The following is a 14,372-nucleotide window of genomic DNA, read 5'->3' on the forward strand; positions in this document are numbered from 1 at the left end:
GAGATCCTACTGATAAGTATATCAACTTATCAACATCAACACTGTCAAATGCTTTGGACAAATCCAAAAGTGTACCAATAACAAAGTTGCCATTATCAACCTGATAATGCTACATTGCACAGATAAGTACAATTTCCGGGCAGTTTCCAGGTTAGAAAAATACTGTTTCACGAACAGTGTGAATGAAAACAGCTGATTTTAATTTGGCCCGGAAAAGTCGAGTCCAGTCTCGATACCCGTCCCGAAAGTGGTCACTTTCCGATCACTACCAGTTTCCGTGTATTTTGAAAAATGAGAGTATTAATTGTACACGACGAGAAGGACCCTAGTCCTTGAAGTTTTCTCGTCGTGCGCTACCTACTGATTGCATTGGCAATCAATGAGAAGTCTAATTAGCTATTTCTATTCACAGCTTTTTGGTCTTTTGAATATGGGCTATGTCATAGCCACCTCTAATACAAGACCCCGGCCTACGATATTGCAACGTCGCAGCGTAGGCCTAGAATCTAATACATGATTGGTGAAAAAGATCAGCTGGTATTTTTTTTTTAACATTTTCCACCAATCATGTATTAGATTCTAGGCCTAAGCTGTGTCGTTGCAATATCGTAGGCCGGGGCCTTGTATTAGAGATGGCTATGGATATTTTGGAGCACGTGAAGTTTAAAAAAAAAAATATCTATTGGAATGAATGCATGTAATGCAGGGCTATCATGAAATTCCAGTCTCGGCCGTAAACATCATGCTTGCCCTGTAAACCGGGCCGTGTCACGTAATACGCTATTGAAATAGTTGAGTGTCATGAATATAAAACAAAGATAATACCATAGAAAATATAGCATACGAAGATATTCCGTGGTATATGGTGTTTATGTTGCAAATTTCACTGTCAACTCATGCCGACAGTCCACGTAGTTCTTTTTCGTGAAGCTATGTGACGCTGGCAGTAGTGCCGTTCTCATACCGCATCCTCATGTTGGCCTAATGAAGGCCAATGATGACCAGTGCCAGTGTGTAGACGGGAGGTTTGCCAACGCTGGCTACCGCTGGCCTTGACATTGTGACATTCACATTGCAGACTGGGCCTGCGTGTGGACACTCTCACCCGGCTAAAAAAGTAATAATAATATACAGTAGTCGACAGTAATCGGTGTGAAATTTTGAACACAAATCGGCATAAAATTTGAAACATGAACGATCTACACCATCTTAATCTACGTTTACACTATGTAGCTGGATTGCTATATAGCAGAGCTATATAAAATTTGAGCTACATATAGCTCTGCTAAATGTAGCTCTGCTATACACAAAAATTGACATGTAGCAGCTGCTCTGTCCTTGAAGGAAGGCTGCCGCAGCTGTTTACTGCTGTTTGTAGCTGTTTAGTGCCTGCTGGGTTTACACCAGATTATATACTGTACTCATTTGTTGTCAGAGTGCTAGTAGGTTATTGCGCATTGCGAGCAATTCTTTTTTATTTATATATTATTGTGCAATAATGGAGAGTGAAATGAGCGATATGCAGCCCTGCTACAAGTAATGGCATCAAAATGGCAGCACAGAGAAGAGAAAGAAGATATTTGATAATTTTGTCTCCATTCCAGTCAAATTTACTCTCCATTATTGCACAATAATATATAAATAAAAAAGAAATTCTCGCAATGCGCAGTAAGCTACTAGCACTCTGTCAACACATGGGTACAGTATATAATCTGGTGTAAATCCAGCAGGCACTTAACAGCTACAAACAGCAGTAAACAGTTGCGGCAGCCTTCCTTCAAGGACAGAGCAGCTACATCCAGCTCTGCTACAGACAAAAATTATTGACATGTAACAGAGATTCTCTGCTTCAGATACTCTTTGATGTTTACCGAACATTTTGGATAGCTCATTTTCTGCTATTTAGCTGAGAAAATAGGCTTATAGCCGGGCTATATAGCAGATTTCCAGTGTCACTTTTTGAAATTGTAGCAGAGCTATATAGCAGAGCTACATGTGTACATCTTGCTTTATGCTGACTAATACGCTGTTGGAGTAATGAAGTTTGATGGCATTTGCATAGGTGGAGGACCGAGCCTACTGGGAGCAGAAGGAGACCGATCGAATTGCCGAACTGGTGGCCGAACGGAAACTGGCAGTCGAGTACAAGGAGAGGTGCGCGCGCATGGCCGCTGACAAACAGGCCTACCAGGCTAAGCTCAGCTCAGAGCGCAACTCTGCCTATCAGGTATCTATATCAACTTTGCAAGTAATAGAGGATTGGATAAAATTGCAGGATGAATCCAATCATATATTGTAGTGATTTAAAACCACTGTACATACCTTTTCAAATTTTCTTTTTTTCTCGTTCTGGTCCTTTTCAAATCATATCTTGTAGTGATTTTACTGTACATACCTATTAAAATGTTCCATCTTTCTCGCTTTCCTTTCATCCTCATTTCTCTTTCTCTCTTCTTCTCTCTCTCACGAACATTTTTCCCTTTTGTGATCATCATGTTTTTCCTTTTACCAATCAACTTGATTAGTGTGGTATGAATCAAAATTCGGGGAAGGAACCGTTTTGGACTGTGTCTGTTGGTTCTCAACTATAGTGAGGTCCACGTTATAATGGCAGTGAAGAAAGATAGGAGAAAAACATTGCCAAGTCTCTCCATTTTGCCACTGAGTGTACACAGCTGTTACTCAATTCATCCCATTAAATTTGATCTAATAATTATTATCATTTCCTTGATAAAATAATCAATTTAATGTCTAATTAATAAAAAAAAATATTTTTTCATAATTTGATTCAAAAATTTTCTTTCATAGGCCTAACTACTGAGATCAGATTTTTATTTTTATACAAACCTGAAATGGCAGCTAATTTAAAAAGCTGTGATACAACAATCTGAATTTCAAAACAACAGAAATTAAGTTATTTGGTAGTTATTCTATTCCAATTTATTTTAAAAATAATAGAAAATAGAAATCCTGTTTAAAATGAGTAATTTCAATTGAAATAATTCTAAAATAACCTTTCAATATTATTTATACCGGTACGAGTAGGTCTAACCTTTACGTATAGGCTAGCTGAAGCATGGATGAATAAATAAATAAATAATTCATGGAGGCAACAGGTAAAAACCCATTTTGCCTCCTTCACACATTACAACCATACACTATACAATCCAAAAATGTATTTTAAGAATTAAGTATGAAGAAATGTTAAAAAACAAGAAATGTAATGTAAGTGAAATAATAAGAAATAGAAATTAAATGAATCAAAAATACTAACAAAAGTATGTCAAATGAATGAGAATGAGATTAAATATAAGATTTTAACAATTTTAGAAAACTTGAAAATCAATAATTACTGTATTCAATTAATCAATTATCAATAAACTACAATAAATTAATAGGCCTGAAAAATAATTATTCAATTAATCAATAATTATCAATAAATCACAACAAATAAATCAATATTTATAATGAGAAAATTGCGAAGGTAGGTAATGAAGTCTTGGATGGTTAGTTATCAACTTTTAAAATGTCATTTCAGGTATTTTATTTTGTGTTTCTCATACAGTAATGTCTAAAAATTATTTAATTGTTCCAAAAATACATTTTTAATGATTTATACGACTTGTGTACTCAAGTATTTTGATAGAATGAAGAAAAAAATGACGGCTGAGAATTGTTTGTTTACTTTTGTACAGTCACTCTCAAAAGTAAAAATAAGATATTCTGTCAAACTGACAACATTGCAAAGCGAGAGAGAGATAGCGCTATATGTTTTGTTGTATGATAGAAAAGTACAGCAACAGTATTGCCAATCGTACACTGTCATTATAACGTGGACCTCACTATAATAGCTTGATACTGTAATAGAAATATTATAAAAATATCTTATTACTAAACGATTGACAAATTGGAAATACGTTTGCAAGAAACTATGTTATAACTGTAGGAAAAACTCAGATCCAGGTTATTTCCAACCCATATTATAGAGGGTGTCCCACGAAAGGTGAAACAACCGAATAACAGATTCTACATAAAATTTGCAACAAAAAAAAAATTTTCTTATGTTGACCTCAGTTTTCGAGATGATAATATCGATTTTTCGTCAATAACTAGAAAACTATCAATCAGATCTAAATCTATGGATATGGTTGGACAGAGGAATACAGCTACAATAATACAATTGATACAATTTGTTCCTTTTTTGACGTTTTTGAACCTTTCTCAAAGTTGAAAAAGTACATTCGTCGAGTTGAAAGCCACATTTCAAATAGTTTTGAACGCTGATAAGGATTCCAAAAACGTCAAACAATGGAACAAATGATATGAATGTTTTCGGAAATTTCTTTTTCTTACCTACCATATCCTTAAAATTCGATGTTGACCGATAATTTTCTAGTTATTGTCATTTTCCAAAAAAAAACAAAAAAAACAATATAACTAAGGTCGATCTAAGACAATTTTACTGGACATTTTTTGTTTTTTTTCTTGTAGAATCTATGGTTGTTACACCTTTCATGGCACACTGTATAATATGTAGATTGTGTTTGTTCACATCAAAACATGTCAACTTGTGGATTGCATACCGGAAAAACGGGAATGTTTTAGATCTCCAAATTTTACACATAGATTATAAAAATATCGATCTCGTGCACCTCGAAGCCCAAATTTCAATTTTCCTTCTAGATTTTTCAGAATATTGATGTTTAAATTTCATTCATGCGACATGAAGTTTCATACGGTATACGTTGTTGTAAAATGTGTTTATATAAAGGAAGCTCATAGAGAAATTGATATGCTGGTAGCAATATGTGTTTCGATACAGGAAGCTCATGTTTCGATGCAGGAGTTTTGATACAAATGCTGGCAGCCTATAAATCAATGATACTGATAAGATGTTACAGGACATTTATACAGATTACAGCAACATATTAATCTATACTTTAATAAAGAATTCAATTCTTCAAGATTTCATTACGTCAAGTTATCATTTTTTCAAGTTTCAAAATAGACCCTTGCGAAGCCCGGGTTACCTGCTAGTATTTCAATAAAATAATCGCTACAATGTGTTTGTGGATGCAACTTGAACAGAGTGCGCTGTGCTTTCTTTTGACAAATGAAAATTTGCTGAAGCTTCCTCTCTAGCTCCCCCTCCCCACTGGATAAGTAATAATTATGTAACTCCACCAAGCAATGATAAGCGGCCCATACACATGCACCGCTCGTGCATTACATTCTTCAACTCCAGCCGTATTTTACAGATAGCTGTTATAGATATTTAGAATAATAAATTATTGGTTTTTTCTGATAGTCACATCTTTGTAGGCCTACTGTTTTCTGTGTTTCTGGAGCAATTTAATAAAGGCAATTAATCAATTACAATCAAATCTCACCACACTTACGAAGAGGTTGAACTGGATATTTTTTGTGTGTTTAGGACAAGCTGTTGGCGTTCGAAGCGAGGCTGAAGGAGGAGAGAGAGAAGCGTCTGGTGCAGCGTAGGGCCGAACGCAAGGAGCAGAGGAGGAGGGAGTGGCGTGAGGAGAAGGAGCGCCAGGAGCAGGCCAAGCGTGAGGAGGAGCAGCGCAAGAAGGAGGAGGAGGAGCAGAGAAAGAAGGATGAGGAGGAGCGAAAGCGTCGTGAGGAGGTGAGTCAAACCCACCTCATAATGGCAGTACTGTATTTAACATTGATGTTGCTATCCTTGTCTATCATTCGACAAAGCAGAAATCACATAGCGCTATCCTCTTCTTAATATTTTGTTTCGTTTAAATCATGTTTTGTGAGGGAGGTTTCGGTGCGTTTCAGACGAAACGGTTACAAAACATTTTTCTTCACAATTGAATTTCCACAATTCAAAATAATAAATATTCAAAATACCGGTCAAGAATAAGGTATACTATTTCTATCCATTTAAAGTTGAAATAATGAGTTTTCCTACAAATTTCGCCCATTTTCTCAATAATCATCAAAGTTGAAGATTTCTAACTAGTTTCATTGGATATCTCAGCTAATTTTACATAAGAATTGATCACTCAGGTCGGCCAATTTTAGAATTGAAAATTTGAAGAAAAATATGAAATCTTTCCCTTCATTATCTCGGTAACAAAGCATTTTATTCAGGACTCATGTTTACTGGAACTTTTTTCTCTATTTAGATGTGAGAAAACACCTCATAAAATTTGTCGGTTTATTGGATTGTCCCTTCAAGATTCAAGTTGAATTCAAAAGTCAAACATGTTTAACATCTACAAAACTTGAAACAGGATCTACATTGGTATAGTGGATTCAAGTTTCTTGTAAACTGAACTTCAAGTTTGAAGAAACATTCATTTTATACAAAACTTCATTTCAAGTTTGCAAAATACATTCATTTTGTACAAAATTTGAATTCAAGTATGCAATATACATTCATTCTATATAAAACCTGAATTTAAATTGAAGATTTGCAAAAAGCATTCAATTTATATCAAACTTTAATTCCAATTATTTGCAAAATACATTTTTATTTTATACAAAACTTGACGTTAAGTAATCTTGACTAACGTAATACCTCTTTAGGGCGAGTTTCACTAAATTCACGTTAACTCTTCGCTTTGTAATCTCTAATGACTTTAACGAAAGATTAAGATATTTGATTTCACCAACGAAAACTAATGTTACGTTACGAAACGACAGATAAGATCCACTGATCCACCCTGGATCAGGGTGGCAGTGCTCCGCCGTGACACTTGTTTCACTTTGTTAGCATGTAAAACCTAACCTAGAAAATCCAACTAGATTCCGATACCACAAGTTTTGTTTACTAAATTGAGTGGAAATTTTAGAAATTAATAATAATTATAGTGCAGTTTTTTTAGTTGTATAGTTAATTAAATTTAATTTAGGTTGTAGTGTTTTAATAATTGCTCTATAGATTGTTTATTTTTGTAAGTAAAATTTCAAATTTCACAGGATGTCTTCTAACCATTCTGTCAATGTTGTGTTGCCTAAAGCTATCAAAAAAATCTGGTGTGGTACACTCACACAACTTTCCATGCTCATTGAACTGTAAGCCTCATTCTTAAACGAGCATAATTTAGGGGAACATAATGACAATTGGCGGCAACATTTGCAACTACGATCAGACTACTATATATGTGTATTTATCATTATTGTTTTCAGAGTACTTTTTCCTTTGTGTAAATTGTGAAATTCTATGATTTTTTTAAAAGTCGTCAAAACAGCTGTTCTACAGATCAAATGTCTTGACTATGACTGTGTACTTTTTATAAACTGCTCTACCTACCTACCTACCTCATGCACGAGATAGAGGTTACAAAGTCCATTTCTCAAGGATGGGGTGGACCCCCCATTAGTTTCCCAGGAAAAAGACTCATGCCAGTTGATAGATCTGATAAATAACTATACAGGGTATGAATTTGAAAAAAAAAAATCGTTAGAGCCGTTTTTGAGAAAATCGTGAAAAACATGGTTTTTTGGTAATTGCCATTTTTCTCAAGAATATTACAGAGCTCCTGAAATTTTCCCAGAAATGAGACTCATGCCAGTTGATAGGGCTTATAAATAGCTATCCATGGTATAAATTTGAAGAAAATCGTTAGAGCCATTTTCGAGAAAAACGTGAAAAATATGGTTTTTTAGTAATTATCCGCCATCTTGAATTGAATTTTATTGGATTTGTCGGATCCTCATGGTATAAGGACCTTAAGTTTAAAATTTCAAGTCAATTGGTTGATTAGGAATGGAGTTATCGTGTTCACAGACATACACACACACACACACACACACACACACACACACACACACACACACACACACACACACACACACATACACACAGACCAACACTTAAAAATCATGTTTTGGACTCAGGGGGACTTGAAACGTATAGAAAACTTGAAATTAGGGTACCTTAATTTTTTTTGGAAAGCAATACTTTCCTTACCTATGGTAATAGGGCAAGGAAAGTAATAAGAAGGGGCCCAACATTCATGAACAGTGAAAGAACGAATCTTGTCAATCTTATTGAAAAATAAATCCATTTCGTCCAAATTATTAAAATTATCAACCCTTTCTCTTATACATCTAGGTCGGCAAACAACATAATTATCATCACTGTCACTCTCAAATGCCAATTCGTATGCTCTTCTTCTAGCATTATTTGGCCTTTCCATATTGAAACAACAAATTACCCTAATAAAAAATAATCGTAAAACCGCGAATAAATAATTAAACATAACCTCAACAAGACAGTAAACACAACGCCGCCATTTATTTCTTAACGACAGATTACAGATGTTGACTGACCAAATTTGGTCGGTTGACACTATAACGTCTTATCAACTCATTAACGGCGTGTGGTGAAATCCGATTTTTTCGGTCAAGGGCTAATTATTGGAATTTACGCTTCCTCTAACGACAAGTTTAGTTCCTGGTGAAACCCGGCCTTAATGTCTAGTCGAGCTAGCACTGTTGAGCTAGTTGTCGCAGAGATGAGACAGACCCGGTTGATGAAAGCGTTGTGTTTGTTTGTAGGAGGAGGAGCGGCTGGCTGCCAAGCGACAGGAGGAGGAGGCGATAGCGGCGGCGAAACGCGCTGAGGAGGAGGAACGCTACCAGAAGCAGAAAGAGGCGGCTGACCGGCAGGCGGAAATCGCCAGACGTCGTGAGGCGGAAATAGAGGCCAAACGCCAACAGGTGAGCTCCACCTCATAATGAGTGACATTGGTTTTGCTATCCTTGTCTATCATTCGACAAAGCAGATAGCGCTGTCCTTTCTACCTTTACAAAGTTGCCAGATCCTGTTTCAATAATGAATAATAATCAATAATCAACAACTATTACTACAACTTTTAACAGACTATATAAATTGCTAGGTAGCAGTAAATCAAATGTAAATAATTGAATAATAATGTAATGCAATGTAATTAATGGGTCGCCGTCTAGGTGCCACACTACGTGACACCTGGTCATTTTGGCCATAGGCGACAACCTGTACCCTCTTGAAAATACCGGGTGATTACAAATGAAATAGACAACTTCAATAGCCTGTACAAAATTAAACTGGTGTATTTCAACATAGTAAGTGATATAGGTTTGTAGGGAATTTCTTAAAGTTTATATTGGTAGAACTGTTGCTGGCTATTGTTGGCTGCTCCGTGTTACAACAGCCAGTTTAGTTTAGTAATATGGCCGCTACTCAAGTGGAGAAAGCTTATTGTGTTCTTGAATTAGCCAAAATAAACTCTGTTACTGTTGTGCAGCGTCATTTCAGAACAAAATACGGTAAACCACCACCAACAAGGCAATCAATTTATGACTGGTATGAACGTTTTGAAAGCAGTGGATGTGTGTGTAAGAAGAAGAGTACTGGAAGACCTTCTGTTACAGAAGAAAAAATTGATAGTGTTCGTGATGTTTTTGTTCGAAGTGCAGGAAAATCGACTAGATCAGCGAGTTTAGAATTGCAAATTACTCAATCTACTGTGTGGAAAATTCTGCGAAAACGTTTGAAAATGACACCTTATAAATTGCAGTTAGTACAAAGTTTAAATGACAATGATAAAGTTGTACGTAAAAATTTTTGTAAAGAGATGCAACATTGTCTTGAAGATGACGACACATTGTTTGATCGCCTAATTTTCAGTGATGAATGCACTTTTCACATTAGTGGAAAAGTTAACAGACATAATGTACGAGTATGGGGAACAGAAAACCCAAGAGAGACTGTACAGCATATACGCGATTCTCCTAAAGTGAACGTGTTTTGCGCTTTATCTTGTGAAAAGGTTTACGGGCCTTTCTTCTTCCAAGAACCATCAGTAACCGGAAGAATTTATCTGGACATGTTAACCGAATGGTTAATGCCTCAACTCCATGAAGATAGTTGTAACTTAATTTTTGTACAAGATGGAGCTCCGCCTCACTGGCACTCAGACGTCAGAGGGTATCTGGATGAACATCTTCCTAGACGATGGATCGGCCGTGCAAGTGAGGAAAACGTTGTGTTTCAGCCGTGGCCACCTCGTAGTCCGGACCTAACGCCCTGCGACTTTTTCTTGTGGGGCTATGTAAAAGACAGAGTTTTCGTACCACCGCTTCCTGTTGATATCGATGATCTTAAACAACGAATCACAAATGGTCTTGCTACAGTTAACCGTGAGATGCTTAGTCGTGTGTGGTCAGAATTTGACTACCGTGTTGATATCTGTCGTGTTGCAAATGGTGCACACATTGAACATCTGTAAATTTTCAATAAAAACTTCAAGAATTCTTCTATGTAATCATGTAAGTAATGATCTAAACTTTTAAATAATAATTTCTCTACAAGCTATTCAAACTGTCTATTTCATTTGTAATCACCCGGTATACCATTGCCGTCAAGTTGTCACCCCTACTACTTGTCACCTACTGGACCGAAGGTGCCAACTAGTCATGACCGTAAACGACAATCTGACACCTCGCACCCTCGCGTCAGAGTGTCCCCCCGACTAGTTGTCACCTCCTTAGAAAGGAGACAAGTAGACGGGAATGGCTCACGTCAACTTCTCCCCTAAAAACCGGTTTTAAAAAGGGATGGTTGACGGGGTGTCAAGTAGTCTGAATTGGCACCTAGTCGCGTTCCCTAATAATTAATAATGTAAATAATTTCAAATTAAATTGAATGTAGTTTCAGGCTCAGCCTAAAACTCTTTCTATTCCAATTCAAGCAATACACAGTCCAAAAATATAGATTAAGAGACTCACATTTTAAGGTGAACAGTTTACATTTTGACAATAAACAAATTTCGAATTTAGGAATAGTTCATATGAATAAAAGAGAAATCAGAAATAAATCATTTAAAATGACCAAACTATTGAATAGAATTGGAAAACCACTCGAGAATTGTGCATTCATGTGTATTTAGTCTGTGTAATTCAATTATTCATTTAATGTTGTATTGGTTTTTAGAAAAAAATAGCTAATTATTCGTGTTGTGTGTTTTAAGGAGGCCGAAAGAGAGCGAGAACGGATGAGGGGTAGTGGCGGAGGAGGAGGGGTAACGAGAGGAGGAGGAGGAGGAGAGACGGAGAAGGGTTCGTGGCGGAAGCCAGCGTCACAATCTGCCGATTCAGCAAAGCCGAGCGGCGCTTCTGCCGAACCCTGGAAGCCCTGTCAGTCTCAATAATCAATCAATTATACATTATTGTCAAAAGACAGTAGCTCCAAATATAGTTGATTCAATATTGTATAAACATCGATAAGCATACAGGAGTGGAAAGTCTGTCGCCACTCTATGGAAATGATAGGATGGCATTGTTGCCAATTTTCGATTAGCACTGCCTTCTACAGGGTTGGTGAAAATCATGGACAGTAGCTTTCTTCAGAGATCTTATTCGAATGAAAAAATCTACTCTTCTGTCGCTTCAAAATGTTGGTCCACCATTTTGAAACCAACTTCATTTTTTATGTGAAGGTGGTCCAAATGATACATGAATTAGATACAGATTTTCAATTGAAAATGAATGGCGGAAACCGCACATTGATATCAAGTTATTCACATTGAAAGATTCTAATAAATCATATAAAATTGAGATAGATATTTTATAATGTGTACATTCTAAATCTAGAAAAGAAAGTTTCTTGTCATGTTAATAAGTGAAGCCAGATTTTTGAACCGTTGTTAGGCCCGCCGCAAAGTAGACCCACGTTAATCCACGAAAAGCAAGATGACATCCAGATGTTTTTAGAGTAGTTGCCATCTGATTAGTAACATCGACCAAGACTGAAAGCTAAACCGCGACCTGCTTTTACTGTTAGTAGTTCAATGTGTTCGTTTTAAACAGATCAGATACTTTTTTCGTCAAAAAAAAAAACAACCCACGCCGTGGGATGTTTTGTAAACCATTGCTATAGAATTATTCATAATCTTAGCTGACAAGTGGATTATTCATTGCATGTATTACACAGATTTCTGGAGAAGCCTAGCAATGGTTTACAAAACATCCCACGGCGTGGGTTGCTTTTCGTGGATTAGCGTGGGTCTTCTTTGCGGCGGGCCTTAAGGTCTGAACAGAACGCGTAGGTTGGGGTTTGGCTTTCAATTTCGATGGATGCCACTAATCAGCTGGCAATGATAAAAACATTTGGATGTCATCGTGCTGAAACGCGATAGAAACTTGACCGTTCACTCCCATACTTTAAAATGTGTTTGTGTTGTGTTGAGTTGCGTAAATACTATGCAAAGTAAACCCTATGCACCATCCACATTTAACGCGAAACCACGTTTACTTGTAGAAATGATTGCATTTATCATAATGAGTTTCGTTCGGGGTTTAAACGAACAGCAAGCCGACTCTCGTTTTAAACCGAGTATCTGCATACAGACCTTAGGTTATGATCACATTGGATGCACGTAAGTGCAAGTGCCTGCTAGGCTATGCATGACCAATCGCGCAGATAAGGAACAAAATCTGAAGAGTAATAGAAACACGTTGTGACCTGTCTGTCGCTGCTCATACTGAACTCCACCAGCAAGTGCACGCTTCTGTGTGAGTGTTTTTATTGCTTCTTCCAGATTTTGTTTATATCTTGTAATATTACAATGTTACAATACTTTGACACTTTTAGAATTTCAAATTTGGCGCTGTTAATGTAGATCGATTTTAATCGAACACAAAATATCGAACATCGATCTTTTATTCAAACATCGATATTTGATATCCATTCATTAGTTAATTGGAAAAGATCCTTTTTGGTTTAATAAATTATTGAAATACATTTGAGAAATATAAATTTATTATCAAATCTTAAAATTATATACAGCAATGACTTAGAACTAACCTAAATTAATTAAACTCTTAAATATGTGTTTTATTTGGTGCAGTTGGCAATGCAAAACTAAAGTTTTGCATATCCTTTTTCCGTTTGGTGACTTGCTTTTTCTTCTGCCATGAGCTGGTCTATTGAAATGTGCTCGTTGCAATGTTCCTTGATAAATTTATTTCAAAGTTTTATTTCTGCCAACTTCTTGAAACTTATATTAATTTTGTAGTAGATGTAAACTCAGTGAAAGCAAAATATGCTATGAGTTCTTGTTTTTCTCTTGGTAATTTTTCTGTAATTCCTAATTTATAAGATGTCTTTCAACCTAACCTTCCGAGCACATTGTATGATTTTTCATGCATTAACGATAATTCTGGATTTTTGGTATGGTGTTTCTTTATTATTAGTATTATAAGATTTTAGTGTTTGTCATGTTCGAGCTCTGTAATATGCTTGAAGTGTTGCCCATTACATATTTCTCAGTTAGCCAAAATGCTTTCAAGTCATTATATTTTCCCTTCTCATATTAGAATTAGTTATGTTAGGATAAATTTATATACAGGGCTACACATGATTTATATAAAAGGAAACCGATGTCTTATCCAACACAAGTTTTGGCCCAACTGTCCAGTACAGTTTAATCACCGAAACACCTCAATCTGCAAGCGTGGTCTCGCAAACGTGCATCCAATGTGATCTTTATCTAACCTGAGCTATCGTAACTGTGCCGTGAGCCCTCAAAATTCCACAGTTGTAAAATTTATTGTTGAAGCTTTCATTTAATGCAACTATTGTATTGTACATTGCTTTATAAGTTTCTATTGTTGGTTGTGTTCAGCGTTCCGGAACAAAGATGAGCGTGGAGGTGGAGGAGGTGGATCGGGAAGGGGAGGGGATGATGGAGGGAGACCGTGGCAGAGGGGCGGAGACCGGGAGAGAGATGGAGATAGGCCGGCGCCGAGGGACTTTGACAGGGACAGAGACCGTGATAGGTGAGTAGTCAAACTTTCTATTGTAATCTATAGAACGGAAATTCATTTGTAATAAAAATGTATTGCCCACTAACGACCCCAGCCAAGTGTGTTGAACATTGGGCCATATGAATAAAGTTGAGCATTTGCTTATACTTCTAAAATATGGAGCATTTTCTATAAATAAACGTGAGCAAAACCTTTTGCTCATGCTCATCAAAAAAAATAGTTTGAGTATTTGCTCAAAAGTAAAAGCTTTTGCTCAAAATTGTATGAATAAACTAGAGCATTTGCTCAACTTTTGAAGCAAATGCTTCAAAAAAGGTGAGTCTACTCTAGAGCAGCTTATCACCTTTTGCTCATAGTAAAATGGCTCAACTAATAGGTATGAGGAAGAGGAAAACTATACCGGATACGATCACAACCAATAGTTGAGAACTATAAAACTCTTCTTAGATTCAACAATTATACATATCACCATTATTCCTACAAAAGGATAAATACTAATTGTAGCTACCTGATATAAAGATAGCCATCACAAAATAGGAAATAGGCATTTAAGAAGACGATTATAAGAAGGCTATTGATATTATAAG

General features: G+C 36.3%; 1 protein-coding gene across 1 annotated transcript in view; it reads left to right on the forward strand.

Moving 5' to 3' along the window:
* The window catches only part of LOC111060961 (eukaryotic translation initiation factor 3 subunit A), a 49,249-nt gene that overhangs the window by 27,565 nt on the left and 7,312 nt on the right, over positions 1–14,372 (forward strand). Inside the window, exons 14-18 of the mRNA XM_039428102.1 lie at positions 2,063–2,227; positions 5,435–5,644; positions 8,536–8,697; positions 10,989–11,154; positions 13,644–13,797. Of these exons, the coding sequence (XP_039284036.1) occupies positions 2,063–2,227; positions 5,435–5,644; positions 8,536–8,697; positions 10,989–11,154; positions 13,644–13,797 (857 nt within the window). The remainder of the gene's footprint in view (positions 1–2,062; positions 2,228–5,434; positions 5,645–8,535; positions 8,698–10,988; positions 11,155–13,643; positions 13,798–14,372) is intronic.

This window comes from Nilaparvata lugens, chromosome 1, assembly GCF_014356525.2.
Source record: "Nilaparvata lugens isolate BPH chromosome 1, ASM1435652v1, whole genome shotgun sequence".
Taxonomy (NCBI): domain Eukaryota; kingdom Metazoa; phylum Arthropoda; class Insecta; order Hemiptera; family Delphacidae; genus Nilaparvata; species Nilaparvata lugens.